At 40.3% G+C, this 17,579-nt stretch overlaps 1 protein-coding gene across 2 annotated transcripts in view; it reads right to left on the reverse strand.

Annotated features, from left to right (window-relative positions):
- Nucleotides 1–2,592: 2,592 nt before the first annotated feature.
- Nucleotides 2,593–17,579, reverse strand: part of Piwil2 (piwi like RNA-mediated gene silencing 2) — a 43,417-nt gene continuing 28,430 nt past the window's right edge. The window contains exons 14-22 of one of the 2 annotated variants that reach the window (XM_048330616.1): nt 16,476–16,589; nt 15,040–15,228; nt 11,856–11,957; nt 10,718–10,834; nt 9,628–9,716; nt 8,509–8,614; nt 5,866–6,119; nt 4,909–5,016; nt 2,593–2,904 (exon numbers count right to left, since the gene is read on the reverse strand). In XM_048330616.1, coding sequence (XP_048186573.1) covers nt 2,748–2,904; nt 4,909–5,016; nt 5,866–6,119; nt 8,509–8,614; nt 9,628–9,716; nt 10,718–10,834; nt 11,856–11,957; nt 15,040–15,228; nt 16,476–16,589 — 1,236 coding nt within the window. In that variant the 3' untranslated portion in view covers nt 2,593–2,747. The remainder of the gene's footprint in view (nt 2,905–4,908; nt 5,017–5,865; nt 6,120–8,508; nt 8,615–9,627; nt 9,717–10,717; nt 10,835–11,855; nt 11,958–15,039; nt 15,229–16,475; nt 16,590–17,579) is intronic. The other variant, XM_048330617.1, reaches the window with a different exon arrangement.

Consider the following 17,579-nt stretch of genomic DNA (forward strand, 5'->3'; position numbering starts at 1 on the left):
AGCAAGACAGGTGAGAGGGCATGCTTGGTAGCAAGTAACCTCAAGGAATCTGTGAATTTTATCTACTTATTTTGTTCACAGTAACTCCCTAATTATCCCTTTTGCGCAAATTTTAGCAATTTGACTCTTTATTATTGACCAGTCCAGTCTAATTAATGGTCTGCCATTTTGTTAATCTCTTCAAAGAACCAAGTTCTGGATTCACTGATTTTTTTTTTGTTTTCTATTTCATTACTTCTTGTTAATTGTTATTGTTTTGTTGACAGGTATAATGGTAAAGCCAACGGGCAGGAAAAGGATGCAGATACACCACGAAGTATCCGTAAAGGACAGGCATTTCATAAAGGGTGGGGAGCCACTCTCGGACATTAACTTTGACTCTCTCAGGCAAATGGAACCTATGGGAAGAGAAAACACATAAAATGTACATGCCTCATTGGTTCCAGAGGTTGAGACTGCCAGAATGTTTTCTGGTTAAGCATTCCTGCCCTGCTCGGAGTGAAATTACCTGACTGCTAACACAAGTGCACCTGGCTTGCAGAATAATGGACAATTTGGTGGTGCAGTTCTCTGAAGGAAAAGGAACTGTATCCATTAATATATAAATAACACTCTTTCCAACACCACTGCACATTTATACAAATTTGTTTTTATTTCCCACCTTCTGTTAACCCAACTATTTGACATTGAAACTGAAAACCCAGGAATAAGAACATTAGGAATAAAAAGTAGAGATATTAGGCATTATATTCCAGTATTTGTTCTGAATATCTAAGAGAAAAAGACTACTAGGAAATCCAACTTCAAAAGAGAAATTCAAAATGCTTCCAAAGAAAATCAGAAAATGGGGCTGTTCAGCCAGAGACCAGTGGTTCAATCTCTTTGGCTTCAGTGCTTTTATATCCCAAGTCTTGGCCTCACCTTAGTAAGGGGGCTCTGACCACCAATACTCATCACCCCCCAGCCTCTGGGTGTAGCAACAGATAAAGCTTACTTGGTGTCTTTTTTCTTTTCTCGCTGTGCTAGGTATGAAACCCAAGACCTTACATATGGTAGGCAAGCACTTTACCACTGAGCTGTAACTCCAGCCGTAACTCCAGCCTCGTCTCTTCTTTTAGATAGATTTAAAAGGTAACCTTTTTCTACACATTCTTATTTTGTTTTTCCAGATTTTTTTTTCCAGTGCTGCAGACTGAACCCAGGGCCTTGCTAGGTAAATGTTGTACTACTTAACGACATCCCTTGCACCAATATCCTGTCATTTAAAAAGAGCATTTCTGCTCTATCTTCTCTCTCTCCCATCATATAAAAACATGAATGAACAAACAGAAATCTGAAAATGTTAAAATAATTTTGCTTTGAAAGACCAGTAAAACAAGGATGGTAGAATTAAGCCTGAAAAAACTGGACAGTTTTGAAGCAGGAGTGGGGAGAACCACACAGAAAACCAGTGCTTCCTCAGAACACTGAAATTCATAGGCCTGGTGACTAAAGTCTGGAGGGTCTAGTTTTTCCAAGATGGCTTCTGGATTCTGAAAAGTCCCTAGTTAAGTGAGCCCACAGCTGTAAAAGCTTCTTGTGCAAGAGAAATGTTCTGTCTCACAGACAAAAAAAAAAAAAAAAAAAGCAAAAAGCTATGTACCTCCTTGAAAGGGTGGATAAAATCTCATATCTATCCTGAACTTTCCTAACTGTTGCATTCTTTTCTGTTAAAATTGTTACTTAAAACCTGAAACTTGGGGTTGGGAATGTGGCTTAGTGGTAGAAGGCTTGCCTAACATGCATGAGGCCCTGGGTTTGATTCCACATAAAAACAGAAAAAGCCAAAAGTTGGCACTATGGCTCAAGTGGTAGAATGCTAGCCTTGAACAAAAGAAGCTCAGGGATGGTGCCCAGGTCTTAAGTTCAAACTCCAGGACTAACCCTTCCCCCAGAAAAAAAAAACAACCACCAAAAAGTCTGAAACTTACTGCAGACCATCACAAAGAAACTCTGCCTTACAAGCCCATTGCCCATCTTTCAGTTTGTGTATTGGATAGCAAGAAAGTCATATGATATGGTACATAGCAACCAACCAATATGGTCAGAAAGGCTCAGCTAGACACTCAGAAAGCCAAGGCATTTAGCTGCAAGCTACTTTTAAACCACATCATCACAGGTGTCATTAAGTTCCTCTCCAGGAAAGGTTAGGCAGCAAGGGCCTGCCTGACCATTCCACAAACTGTTTTACTACATGCCTTCCACAGATGCCAGCAACAGCAAGATCTCTGAAAAACTCTGCCTTACAGGCCCATTTTTAAGCATTTCAGTCACTCAAATAAAGTAACTCTCTAAGATACATGAATTGACTTAATTCATTGTTTTCTATGGCACTAGAAATGGCAATAATTCTGTGAAGCACAACTTCTGGGTCTAACTGCTGTCTCTACTGACATATATAATATTTGGGGACTTGCACATGATAAGCACACACTCTACCTTGGGAAGGTCTTAATGGTCTTTCCTGCATTTACATCACTCTAAACAGTAGCAGTACTAACACCATTGGCAGCAAGCCCATTTCTGTCTTGGACTATGAAACTTGCTTCTTGTTGATATCAGGTTTAAACACAGAGAAAAAGAAATCTTATTCTACAGGGTTAGAGAAAGGAAAGAATGCTGACATAAAAGCCACTTTGGTTTGTTGATTCTATAAGTGGTACAGCTGAGTTGGAAGTCCAATTTCTCCTTGTCAGCCTAGGCTGCCATCACAGGAAGAACAGGTTCTCACACAGCTGGATGGCTGGTTCATGATGTAAAATCTGTCCAGACAGGAAAGCCAGCTTGTGGGCATACTTGCAAGGAGCTGGAACTCTGATGGTACCAGGCCAATTCCAGTACATGTGGCACAGTTTGAAAGTCAACCTGTAAGCCAAGAAAAAGTATGATCCTTATTACCCTCCACTTCACTTCAGAGTGGAACAATGTTTGGGGATGTGGCACACAGCACATTCACTAACAAAGTGGGGGACCCAGGAATACATAATGCCATTCTTTGTAAGTCAGAGGATGTGTAAAGCCTCTCATTTCTTTTTTTTTTTTTTTTTTTTTGGCCAGTCCTGGGGCTTTGGAGTCAGGGCCTGAGCACTGTCCCTGGCTTCTTTTTTTGCTCAAGGCTAGCACTTTGCCACATGAGCCACAGCGCCACTTCTGGCCGTTTTCTATATATGTGGTGCTGGGGAATTGAACCCAGGACCTCATGTATACAAGGCGAGCACTCTTGCCACTAGGCCATATCCCCAGCCCGAAGCCTCTCACTTCTAACTACCTCCTTATTTGTATATTAAAAGAAGAAAATTAGAATGCAGAGAAAACTTTTTTTTACAGTTCTGGGGCTGAACTGTCCCTGAGCTTCTTTTGCTCAAGGCTAGCACTCTACCACTTGAGTTACAGCAACACTTCTGTCTTTTTCTATGTATGACTATGTATGTGGTGCTGAGGAATTGAAAACAGGGCTTCGTGCTAAACCACATTCCCAGCCCAGAGAAAACTTTTTGTCTGTAGGAAAAGTCAGCAGAAAGAGTACCTTATACAGTGTTTATATACTCTGAACTTAAAGACAGTGGGTCTCAAACCTTCATAACCTGGAAAAGTTTTTACTAACAAATGCCAGGGTACCTAGCAGCATGTCTATATTCCCATATACTTGGGAGGCTGATGAGGGAGGACTGTTTGAGCTCAGAATTTGGAGCAACCTGAGTCAACACAGCGAGATCCTTCCTGTTTAAAAACAAACAAACAAACAAAAACAGCCAGACACTAATGCTGCATGCCTGTTATTCTATCTACTCAGGAGGCTAAGATCTGAATTTTTTTTTTTTTTTTGGCCAGTCCTGGGCCTTGGACTCAGGGCCTGAGCACTGTCCCTGGCTTCTTCCCGCTCAAGGCTAGCACTCTGCCACTTGAGCCACAGCGCCACTTCTGGCCGTTTTCTGTATATGTGGTGCTGGGGAATCGAACCTAGGGCCTCGTGTATCCGAGGCAGGCACACTTGCCACTAGGCTATATCCCCAGCCCCTAAGATCTGAATTTTGAAGTTTGAAGCCAGGGTAGGCAGAAAAGTCCTTCAGACCTATCTCCAATCAACCACCAAAATGCTGGACTGGAGGCAGGGGAGGCCAGCTGTGAGTGAAAAAAACCAAACCAACCAAGAGTGCAATGCTCTAAACTCAAGGCCTGGTATTGGCAAAAAAAAACAACATGGATTGGAGGCATGGCTCAGTTGGTATAGAGTGCCAATCAATGAGCAAAAACTAAGTACCAAGTAAAGTCCTGGTCTCATACCTAAAAAGAACAAAGCAAAGCAAAACAAACAACAACCTCTCTCTCTCTCTCTCTCTCTCTCTCTCTATCTCTCTCTCTCTCTCTCTCTCAAACATACATGCCTTTAAAGTGTTCTGAGCTGAAGTCTGGCATCAACATTTTTTATCAAGGCTCTTCAACTCATTTTAATGTAGAATTAGTACTATCCAAACACTCCTCAAAAAGATATACTACTCAAAGATCTAAGCTGGGCTCTGGCAGCTCATGCCTTGTAATCCTAGCTAGTCAGGAGGCTGAGACCTGAGAATCGCTGTTCAAAGCCAGCCAGACATGAAAAGTCTGTGAGGTTCTTATCTCCAATTTACCACCAAAAATCTAGGAGTTGAGCTGTGGCTCAAGTGGTAGCGTGCTAGCCTGGAGCAGAAAAAGTAAGCAATAGCGCCAGGTCCTGAGTTCAAGCCCCAGATTTGGCACCAAAACATAAAAACAAAAACAAAAGATGTGAAAAAAAGGCAAAGGGTAAAAATATTTAGCAGGTGCAGTGACCTCACCTTAGCCAATTGGTCTGAATTACAGTGAGGAAGAGAGAGATCCTGACAGACTCACCTCTGCATATGGTCAGGGCTCAGATTTGCAGTGTTGAGAACACAGACATAATGTGTAGGAATACCACAGCCCTGCCGCACATGATGCGCAAGAAGGTAGAAATCCACCCTAGTCAGGAAAAGTACCAGTTAATGAAGAGATAGTTGGATAGTCAGAGAGCACTGGAAAGGATCTTGGGGATCATCCTAATTCTTTCACCACTGTTTCAGAGACATAAATGGCTGGATCAAGAACACACAAGAACCAAACCAAGATTAGAACACAGGCCTCCTCACTCATCAGGTTAGAAATTCCTTAAGTCAGAAGTTTCTTAAGCATATGCAGTTTTAAGAAAGGAATGTATGTTCAATATTTTATATTAAGCTGGGCATGATGGCACATGCCTGTAATTGCAGCAACTTGGGAGGTTAAGGCAAGAGTACTGCAAAGTTACAAAGCCAGTTTGAACAACATGGCCAGATTGTCTCAAATTTACAAGGAAGGAAAAGAAGGAGGGAGGGAGGGAGTTATACCTAAGAAGTAAAAGCTTTGCTATTTGAATACTTAAGAAAGTGTGTATGACCAGGCTGCTGGGTAGAGTTCTCTATACCTCCATTGGCTCAGGGTACTGCCCACCCCATGAAAAAATTCTCTGCCCATAAGCTTGGCTAAATTTGAAAAAACCAAAAACTGCGCACACGTGCGCATGTGTATGCGCACATGTGCGCATGTGTATGCGCACGTGTGCTTGTGTGTGCGCGCGCGTGCGAGCGCACGCATATGTGCATTTGTAGGCATGTGTACAATGTGTGGCTGAGATGGCACTCATGCTAGGCAAGTGATTCTGAGCTACATCCCCAGCCTAGGTCTTATTTTTTGAACAATAAAAATCTCTAAGATTCCATTCTACACCTGTCCAGACAATACTCAGCAATCTATTCTTTCCCACATGAGGAACTACCTTTTTTGCCCACTTACCACTCACAACTTGTTATTGTGTGATCAACCACGGTCCCAGGGGATGGGGTCACAAAGTTCTCAGAGGTAGCAAGGTACAGATTGGTACTGATTTTCTTCTGAACTACAAACACCACCATCTTGGGCTGGTAATTCTCAAAAGCTTCAAAACACTTCTGTAGCTGAGGAATTTCATAGTTGGCAACTGTCTTTAGCTGGCCATCTGACACTCCATCACGGTACATCACAATCTTCTCGGGTAGACAGTGGTTCACCTGAAATGATACCTGGATGAGGTGACTGACAGAGAACAACTCAAATTGTATAGCCTGGAGACCTGGCAATAGGTGCCTCTGACAGTTGACCCTAGAGCTACGTGTCTGATAGGCAGGGATTAAAAAGCTTCTAATCATTTTCTCAGGGCAGTAAAACAGGACTGGTGTTATAAAGTATGAAAGGAAACAGGCAAGTTATGAGTCATAGACATAAAGTGTATAATCACAGTGGATAAAGTTAAAAGGAACAACAGGAAAATTATAAGGCTGAGTCAGTCTTCCTTTTACTTGGATTTAACAATAATAACTGTCTAGGCAAGGAACAATGAAATGTCTGAAAAATTCTAATAAATGAACACACATGCCACACATCTACCATCCTTGTATCTGATATACTTGTAATACCCAAAGCTGTTGACAAGTGGAAGGGTTCTTTACTAAGTATTATTCTACAATCTGATAGTAATGGGAAATATTTGTATTTTAGCTAATTAAATGCTGGCTTGAATCAGTTTGAAGAATAACTGTTTCCCTATTTGGGGAATGTAGTTATGTTTGGGTTGTCTTCTACACAAATAGTTTAGAGAATAGTTCACTTCCATTTTAACCTAGAAGTCCACTTACAAGTGCTGAGGCCTGAAGGTAGGGCTCAAGTGGTAGAGCACCAGTTTAGCCAAGTGTTCAAACCCTAGTACTGCCCTCTCTTCCTGCAAGAAGTACTTGTTTAATTTTAGTTTTGAGCTGAGTATGCTCATTCTAGGTTTTTGTTCACATTTCCCCTCAAGAGCTAAAATATGAATTCAGTTTAAATATTACTTACATATATATTCATATATATATTCACTAGTCTTTACATGAAAATTTGATTTCAAAGAACTCTGGTTAAAAATAATCACCTAGAATCTCTTGGAAGTTTAAGTATGTGTTTCAAATATTTAAAAATTGCTCTCTCTTTTTTGTTCTTAAGAAATGTCAATTACTTCAATATTTGCAACATGTATTTTATCTTCACAGAGATTGGAATTACTGCCGTAGTTTGGAGTACTGTTTTGTGGAGAGAGGAGGTTAGTATCTTCTTCCTCCTCTCTTCCACCATGATAGAACTTTAGTTACCTCCTGCCTCCAGTAATAGTGTTGCATACAGAGTATGACTCTTAAGATGTCAGGCAACAACTCAGGGTTTTCAAACTTGGCATGCCAATTATATATATTTGTTAAAAACACACAAACATATCTGACTTATGTATCTATAACCCCTCTGTATGTCACCTTTACAATAACAATAAAAAATGTAAAAAACACACATAAACACAAATAGCTGTTTAAAACAAACAAACCAGACACTGGTGGTACACATCTGTAATCCTAGCTACTCTCAGAGTGCTGAGTTCTGAGGACTGAGGTTTGAAGCCTGCCCAGGCAAGCAAATTTGATTAGAATCTTTTTTCCATTTAGCCAGCCAAAAACAGAAGCAGAGGTGCTCAAGTGGTAGAGCACCAGCCTTAAACCAAATATATATATAAAGACAAACAAGAATGTGATGCTTTGAGCTCAAGCCCCAATATTAACATGGGAAAATAAAAAGACATAAATAGCATCAAACTTTTTAACTTCTACACAAAGGACTAGCCCTGGATCTACAAGTGAGAGCCACTTGTTGGTGTTTCCTTTGGGGTACTGTACTGGCCAAAACAAAAGCCAGTACTGTGCTTGCTCACTGCTCCAGACCCAATTATTAACTTAATGGCAGTAATTCTCCATGGCTACCATTCTTTGCAGTTCTTTTACAGGGAAGTGATTTATAGGGATACCTTTGTCTTAGACTAAAATGAAGAGAGTCAGCGCCTAATGATAGTCATAAAAAGCTGAGTAAATTCATAAGCTACTTTAATTGCTGAAATTTACCCTTAATTCTTTGATAAGGACATGAAGATTATATCTATAGACATCAGGTTGACAATCAGGGAAATAATTACTACTTACCAAACTGAACTGAGGCATTAGGCTCTTTGAACTGATCTACACAAGCAGAAGCCTAAAAGGAGGAACTGAGCTTGTTGGGCAATAACTCTCAGAAAAGACTCACCTTTGATTTGAGATCTTTCCACTACACCAGAGTACTCTTCAAGAGTTCAGATAGGACTGGGCCCTTGTCACATACACCTGTAGTCCTAGCTATTCAGAAGGCTGAGATATGAGGAACAAAACCAGCCCAGGTAGAAAATTAACCACCAAAAAGCTGAAAGTGGAGGTGTGGCTCAAGTGGCAGAATTTCAGCCTTGAGCCCAGGTCCTGAGTTGAAGCCCCAATAACCAGCATAAAACAAAACAAAAAGTTTAGGTAGACAGTCCTTGAAGACCCCCAAATGATAAATTTCTATTCTCCTCACCTCATAGTACTTTTTCAAGGAGCCCACCAGGCACAGCTTCAGGCTATCGACAATCTCCTGATGAGGCATCTGGAACACTACTCTTGAATACCACTTAGTGAGGGTGCTAAGCAGGGCAGTGAGGAGAGAGCGAGAAAGGAAGATGAATAGACACAGGAAGGCCATGGTCTGCTGTTCACATACACAGGTTTCTTTCTTGATCAACCCAACGAATACTGCCTAGTATATTCATTTGTATTGAATATAAGAACATGCAATAATATAGGAAGACATATTTAAGCCACATACAAAATACAAAATAAGTACATATAATTGCAGTTATTCCATACAAAACTGTTTCCAGTAGAAAAATATTAATAACTGAATACAATAAATTTTGTGCAGCAGCTAAAGACTTGTCTGAGATGTTATTTGTATTGAAATGGAAAATATCCAAAATACATAGTCTAAGTGCATAAAAGAAATAAAAGAATTGAGTGACAGTTTGTAGTAGACTGCTTGCTTGTCTAGCATGTACTAATCTCTGGGTTCTATCCCCAGCACTGAAAAAAAATAGGAATTGAGGAAAAGTATGTATATATGTATGTATATACTAAATACATGTATGTGCATATGTCATACACATACAATTGCATATTTGACAACGGTCCCCTTAGTTTCTATCACCTCCTGATGTCATAACCATCACTGTTTGTGTAACTACACACTACCAATATTCATACAATGATGAAATCATCTGATTGTATATATATCACACATATGTGTAAACACACATACATAAGAAAGAACTGGAAAGCAAACACACATCAAACTTTTGGTGGTGGTTAGTAAGAAGAGATAGACCATGAGAAACTTGTTCTAATTTCTGCAGATATTTGGAAGAAGCATACCTTATGTCTCTGTAATTAGAAAAAACAAAAAACATATACCTCATTTCTAGGGGAAAAACAGTCAACAGTCTAGAGAGCAAACTTGCAGTAAGTAGTCCATAAACAAGTATCACAGTAACATAAGAGGAGGTTAGAACTCTTTATGTTGGAATACCAAGTACTCAAGACATTTCTGCTATAGTTACAGTAAACAGGCAATCAAATATACTAGAGTATGGGTAGCACTTACAGATTGATGCTTGCAACAAAACCAACCACGGAGCGCATGCCTCTACTGGGATCATGGTAAACATCCATTCCAATCACCATCAATTTTTTCTATGGCAAGAAACAAAAGCAAAAGGCAAATTCAGATCCAGGCAATCCATCACTCCATATTTAACTATTATTTGAACCGCAAAGCAATTATCCTTCCATTCCCACACTTTAAACATGGGGAAAAAAAGAGAAATAGTGCAATCAACTTGACTTTTCCTAAACATGAGGCCCAAAGTTAGATTCAGACCAAGGATTAGCAAACATTTTCTGTGAAAGGACTAATGAATGACCTAATGGGCTCTGTGACCTCTTTGCAGGAAGCATTTAATGCTACCACAGTCAAAGCTATTACATAAACCAGGACACTATGTTCAATGAAACTGTACTTAAAGACAATGAAAAGTGAATTTTATTTATTTTTTCATGTGTCATGAATATAGGTCTTATTTTTCCTTTTTTTTTTTTTTTTGGCCAGTCCTAGGCCGTGAACTCAGGGACTGAGCACTGTCCCTGGCTTCTTTTTTGCTCAAGGCTAGCACTCTGCCACTTGAGCCACAGCTCCACTTCTGGCCATTTTCTGTATATGTGGTGCTGAGGAATCGAACCCAGGGCCTCATGTATATGAGGCAAGCACTCTTGCCACTAGGCCATATTCCCAGCCCATTTTTCCTTTTTTTCCCCACCATTTCATTAGGGCTAGGAATGGTGGCATAGGCCTATAATCCCAGCTACTCAAGAAGCAGAGGTATGAGGATTGAGGTCTTAGGCTCTGGACAAAAGTATGAGAACCCATGTGAAAAATCAACTGAAAAGAGCTGGGGGTAAAGCTCAAGAGGTAAAGTACTTACTTAGCAAGTATAAGGCCATGGCATTGGTTCAAACCTCAGTACAAATAAACAAAAAGATCATTCTTAACTAATGGCCATCTGAAAGTAGACAGCCATTTTGATTCAGCACAGATAGCAGAAAGGGTAACTAGAGGAAGATGACTAGGACAGAACAAGGTAGGACTCTTTAGACAGCTGAAATGAATGAAGAAGACACATCTCATCATCACTCACCAGAGGAATATCTACTCCCCAGAGCTCACCACCCAATTTGCAGTTAATCTGAAGTAAAATTTTCTGAGCCACACTCCGAAGCCTAGTGGGCTGACCAATGGTTCGGACATTGATGACCTACAGTGACAGGAACAAAAGACATGAGAAAAGGCAGAAAGTATGTCTCTCAGAAAAGGTGAACAACTCTAAAATAAACAAGTTGTCTTTCATTCCAGCACCATCTCTACATGCATACATAATCCTTCACATAATAATGTAACCTGTACCTTCTCATATACGCCAAATCATCTCTAGGTTATTTATAATAATACAATATAATTGCCATGTAAGTAGCTGTTATACAGTGTTGTTTAGAGATAAACACAAAGAAGAAAGTCTTATGTGTTTGGTACAGATGTAATTCTTCTTTTTTGGTCATGGGGCTTGAACTCAAGAGTCTGGGCACTGTCCCTGAGCTTTCTGCTCAAGGCTAGCACTCTGCCACTTTGAGCCATAGCACTACTAGTAGTTTTCTGGTGGTTAACTGGAGATCAGAATCTCACAGACTTCCCTGCTTAGGCTAGCTTTGAACCGTGATCCTCAGATCTCAGCCTCCTGAGTAGCTAGGATCACAGGCATGAGCCACCAGTGCCTGGCCAGAATAATTTTTCTTTCTGAGTTTTTTTGATCTATAGTTGGTGAATCCACCATGTGGGACACATATGGGGGATACTGTATAATAAATTTATTTAAGAAACTCAAGTTAGGGGATAACATGTTTGACATTATTGATTAAATTCTAGGGTCTTTAGGGCATTCATGCCTACAAACACATACCACAAACAAATAACCCCAACAAATGAAAACTTACATAAGTATCTCCTGCAAAGTGTTGTTTTTTTAAAAAAAAAACCACAAACTCGAGGAAAAGCAGCCAACATTCTCAGACAGTGTAGCTATCCCTCAACCAAGTAGAAGGGATCACTGGGGAGAAGGATAAACATGGGGAAAGAGGGCTTCCTACTACTTGCCAGACAATTCTTATGGGCCCGTCAGGACAAGGTGCCTGGCTTCTAAAAGCTATTTTTGTCTATGTGAACAGATATCCCCCACTTCCAAAGAGTCAGGGAATGTTGTCTACAATGTTTTCTCCACTTACCTGTGAGGGCACTGGGGACTGCACGCAGCACAACTTCTTGATGGCCCCATAGAGATCGTCTCGTGTGCCCATGATAATGCACACAACCATCTGCAGCTTCCCCTAGGAGACAGAGTACACAGTCAGGGTATAGAACTGTCTGGGACTTTCATGAGAATTCGTCTGCAAATCCATCAGTATTTAGGGAACTGCCAGAAAGGGTGGGAATTGCATCCAGAAAAAGGCTGTTGAATCTGAACCAGTATTTGTTTGGCTCAGGATACTCTGTATGGACAGGTAATGTTTTGATTAGCTACCTAGTACTGACTCTGATTACCAAATATGCATTTACTGGATGACCTTGGGTCCTAGGAAAGTATACAAGGGTTTTATTTGCATTAGTCAATTCCTGTATTATGTGTGCCACTCTCTTAGTAAACTAAACTACCACTTTTATACCATAGAACTCTAGCTGAGGAAACATGGAAAGCTAAGGATTCCATTCTTTTAGAGACAAATGCAGAAGGAATGAAGCTACTACTGCCAAACCCACGGTTGTTCTTCCTCACTTTCAAGTTAGGGAGAGAGAATGATACTGAAAGCAATACTGTAGCTCTCTATTCCTCAAGTTAGTAGCACTCAAATGAAATGTTTGTCAATTCTTATGCCAGGCACTGTCAAACAGGATAATCTGTAGTGTACTGCTCCTAATCAAGATTGGTGTTAAGACTTCTCAGAGGACAATAGTCTAGCAATGACATCGAAGTCTAGCAATTACTCAAAGTCATGTAAAACCTGTTAAACACAAAGAGCCAATGGACTGAACAGAGCAAACATATGTTTCAGTCCTGAGGAACATTTGCAAGTCATCTACCTATCTGTCTTTCTGTCTGCCTGCCTACCTATCTCATATATCATATATACATCTACTTATCTTCATTCATCCATTCATTCATTTATCCCAGTCATGGATTTAAATAAACTCTGAGCTTGATGCTATTTTTGAGCTCCTTGAGCTCAAGGCTAGAGCTCTATCTCTTTGAGCCAGAACTCTACTTGTTCCACTTCAGGTTTCCTGATGTGTGATTGGAGATAAAGAGTCTCAAGACTTTCCTTTCCTGACTTGTTTCAAATTGTGATCCTCAGATCTATGACTCCTGAGTAGCTAGGATTATATGTGAGCTGCCAGTGCCAGCCTCATTATCTTATCTATCCCACCTATTTATCTATTTGTCCTAGTGGTACTGGGGATTGAACTAATAGCCTTGTACCTGGTAGGTAAGTCCTCTATCATTTGAGCCATGCTCCAGTTCTGTTTGCTTTAAACTTAACATTTAAACATAGTAAGGTTCACATATATGCAAATCCAGAATTTTGGCTTTCATTAAGAAGGGAACAAATTAAAAATCAATTTGGTAGTAATCATTAGACACTATGTTGAAAAGGAACTATACAACTTGTGGGTGGGGACAGGAGAAAAAAATGAGAAAGAAGCAAGGCATAATATTGTCCAAAAAGAAATGTACTCAATTACTAACCATTTAAAAAAGAAAAAAAAATCAATTTGGCAATAAGAGGGTTTTTAATTTCCAGTTACACAGGTTACCCTGTTGGTCCACCTTATTCATTATTTCTTATATGGCCTCTGCACACCTGGGTTTATGATCCCTCCCAAGGAGAAGAGTAAACAGAATGTCTGGATGATGAGAGATACTGTAGCAATATCAGATAAAGAGGGGTAGGAAACAGTATTACTGGATCTCTTATGATAACTGTTGACTATGTACTCTTATACTCAGAATATAAGAAGTTCCTAAACTGTTGTACTAAATTGAGCTAATCCTGTGAAAGAGAGAACTTATCACTGACCAGGCTGCAGAGAATATGGGAGGCACAGGAAATCAGAAGGAAATCCTGATGAAAACATGCAAGAGACAGGATGTAACATGCTTAAGGACAGCACATGCTTATGGTCCCAACTATTTCAGGTAGCTGAGGCAGCAGAAAAATTATTAAGCCTGAGAGTTTGAGGCCAGCCTGAGATATATAGTTCTAGGTCAGTCTAGGTGACATAGTGTGACCCTATTTAGAGAGAAAAAGAGAGGGAGGAGAAAGTGAGAAAACACTTGAGTGTGCTATGAACAACACACCAAAAGAGGTGTGTCAAAAGAGAAAGCTACCAGGCACAGCAAACTCTAGGATAGATCATATCAGAACAAGCAAATTACTTCTGTAGACCTTGCTTGTGCCATTGTTCTCTCTCCAGTCTTCCTCTACTTTATTTACAAGCAAATAAAAATGAGAGGTCTGAACTTGGGAGTTGTGAGTGCCCAGGCTTTAGAGTTTCTTATCAGTTGTCAGGACTCAGGTAGTGGGCTACCAGCCAAGTTAGTTGTTCACTAGAACAATTTGCATCTTGAGCCAAACCAGAGTGTGGCAGCTCAGTACAGAATAGTATAAGAGGGCACCTGGTCCAAGCTGTTTTCTGAGCACAACATGTTCTCCAGATAACCAGCTAAAGTTAAGTTAGCTATTCTCCTAATTATATGAGAAAAGAGGTAGAGAACAAGGCGGAGGGGGGGAGGGGGGAGAGGAGACAGACAAGACACAGAGAGAGAGAGAGAACATAGACTACCACAAGCAAAAATACCCAAAGGGGCCAGGCACAGGTATCTCACACCTGTAATCCTAGCTATTCAGGAGGCTGAGATTTGAGGATCACCCATTAAAAGCCAGTCAGGGCAGGAAAGTCTGTGAGACTTATTTCCAATTAACTATGAAAAAGCCAGAAATTAGAGCTGTGGCTCAAAGTGGTACAACACTAGACTTGAGCATAAGGTCAGGGATAGTGCTCAGGCTCTGAGTTCAACCCCTAAGACTGGAGTTAAAAAGAGGCTTGGACTCAGGGCCTGAGCACTGGCTTCTTTTTGCTCAAGGCTAGCACTCTACCTCTTGAGCCATAGCACCCCTTCGGGCACCACATTATGTGGTACGGAGGAATTGAATCCAGGGCTTCATGCATGCTAGGTAAGCACTCTACCACTAAGCCACATTCCCAGCCTGAGAATATACTTTCTAAGCTCAGTACTTCATGTGCAAATGAATAAGACAGTACTAATAGAAGAATAACCAAGGTATTTTAAAATTAATGTTCAATTACTTTGAAAGAGAGATCCTGTAAGTTACAGTTAAATTAGCTTATTACCTCTACTCCCAACATGGATTGGATGGTTCTGATGTACGTCTCTATCCGGTCATCCTTCAGTTCAACCCAGGCTGGTGGGCTTATGCGCATGCCGATGGGGCCAGCCACCTTCTCTAACATGTTAACCAGTTCTCGTGCCTGATCAATTGCTCTCTTTGGGTAAAAAAGAGCCCAGAAATGCATGGGGACCTAGGAATAACAACATCCTACTTTTAATGTTTCCTACAACTTGAAACATTTCAGAGGAGATTTTATTACAGAAAATAAATGCCTCTTCACTCTCATTACTTTAGTCCTGTTTTACCTAATTCTTATCATTCACATAGATTCATCAGTAAACTGTGGCACAGTGTCACCACAGAATACTATACAGCAATGAGAATTATACTAAACAATATAGATGAAATACATGAACACAAGGTTGAGGAAACCAAACATACTCTATGATCCTACACTTATGTAAAGTACAAAAACAACCAAAATGAGCCTATGCTCACTATTAAGGAGCCTATGTCCTTACTAAGTCTGGTCCGTAGTTACAGGGTGTGTGTGTGTGTGTGTGTGTGTGTGTGTGTGTGTGTGTGTGTGTGTGTGTGTGTGTGTGTGTGTAAAGAATAGGTAATAACTGAGGAAGGATGGAGGAGAACTTTTGGGACAGTTCTGCTTTTAAACCCTTGTTATTGATTATATAGGTTTAATTTGTGAAAATTCGTTAGTGTGCTTTTCTTTTCTATTTTTGATTTATATATATTTCAATATGCTTTTAAACATGGACTTATATATTTTATAGATGGCCACAAAGACAAGGATGCTCAAAACACATAAACATATACTATTTTTCTCCTTGGCATAGTTAATGAACTATTTGCCTTATGGGGTGCAGGTACTGTTTAAGTAGACTTCTTTCATGAATAAACACATCTTCCAGTCACCCTCGGGGCAAGTAAGGAAGGGAAAGAGAAAAGAATGAAGAACATGGCATTTCCTTCTGTTCAGTCAGTGGGCAGTCAGAGGGCTCCGTGCTACCAGCCACCTCACTGCCATATAGGGAAGACCTTGATTAGGAAGTAATTCAAAATGGAATTCAGTTGATAACTTCCTCTCAAAAAAAAAAAAAAAAAAAGGATACCACAGGGGCAGGGAATATGGCATAGTGGTAGAATGCTTGCCTCACATACATGAAGCCCTGGGTTCGATTCCTCATCACCATATATATATATACATAGAAAAGGCTACAAGTGGCACTGTGGCTCAAGTGGTAGTGCTAACTAGCCTTAAGCAAAAAGAAACCAGAAACAGTGCTCAGGCCCTGAGTTCAAGCGCCAAGACTGGAAAAAAAAAACAAAACACCCGATAACACATCTCATCCCAGTTTCCTAATTCCCACAATTTGGAAGAACACCGGTTTTCTCTTTAACACTTCAAAAGCCACTCACAGTCAAGATAGAAACGTCTCTGGTTACTTCCTTAATCCAGTTTAGGTCCTGAGATGTGATAAATGAAGTATTTCTTAAGTTAATTCTTTCCATTGGTAGAACACGTCCATCAATCTACACAGAATAAAATGAAGTACATATGACATGAACCATCTACAAACACTATTTAGGAAATCACTGATGCTCATCACATAAACTTGGACCTACAACTCTTTTTTTTTTGCCAGTATTGGGGCTTGGACTCAGGGCTTGAGCACTGTCCCTGGCTTCTTTTTGCTCAAGGCTAGCACTCTACCACTTGAGCCACAGCGCCACTTCTGGCTTTTTCTGTTTACGTGGTGGTGAGGAATCAAACTCAGGGTTTCATGCATGCTAGGCAAGCACTCTACCACTAAGCCACATTCCCAGCCCTGCTACAAGCTTTAAGAATAGCAGAGAAACAAAACTTCCAGCAATGAGTTTCCATGTCAACAAAGGCCTGAACACATGAGTAAAAATGCTTATAGGTATATATCTTCCTTTTACTAGTGAGCTTCCAAGAAAGGGATTTTACAGTATTGTGTGCCTGCTTCTCTTTTATTGGCAGTACTGAGGTCTGAACTCAGGGCCTTGTGGTGGTAAGCTAGAAACTCCTCCAGCCAGAAAACACTGTCTTTTTAGGACAGTATATAGAGAATATAACCTTTTTCTTCCTTTTAAGGTAAACAGAGTAAGTTTGTTAGAAAGTTCAAGAAAAGCTGTGAAATAAAGTAATGGAAACCTCTCTATCAAGAGAGGTGTCTCAAAAAGGAGTCCCAAGAATACAATCTTTGAAAAATACTTTAGAGGAAATATTGAGAAGAGAAAATTTAAAGCAAAATTTCTTGCAGGGCACCAGTGGCTCACACCTGTAATCCTCACTACTCAGGAAGCTAAGATGTGAGGATCATGGTTCAAAGCCAGCCCAAGCAGGAAAGCCCCAAGACTTTCCAATTAACTAACAGGAAACAGAAGTGGCACTATGGCTCAAAGTGGTAGCATGCTAGCCTTGAGTGCAAAGCTCAGGGACAGAGCCCAGGCCGAGTTCAAGCCCCAAGACTTAAAAAAAAAGCCTAGTGGCCTAGT

Source organism: Perognathus longimembris, chromosome 21 (assembly GCF_023159225.1).
Source record: "Perognathus longimembris pacificus isolate PPM17 chromosome 21, ASM2315922v1, whole genome shotgun sequence".
Classification (NCBI taxonomy): domain Eukaryota; kingdom Metazoa; phylum Chordata; class Mammalia; order Rodentia; family Heteromyidae; genus Perognathus; species Perognathus longimembris.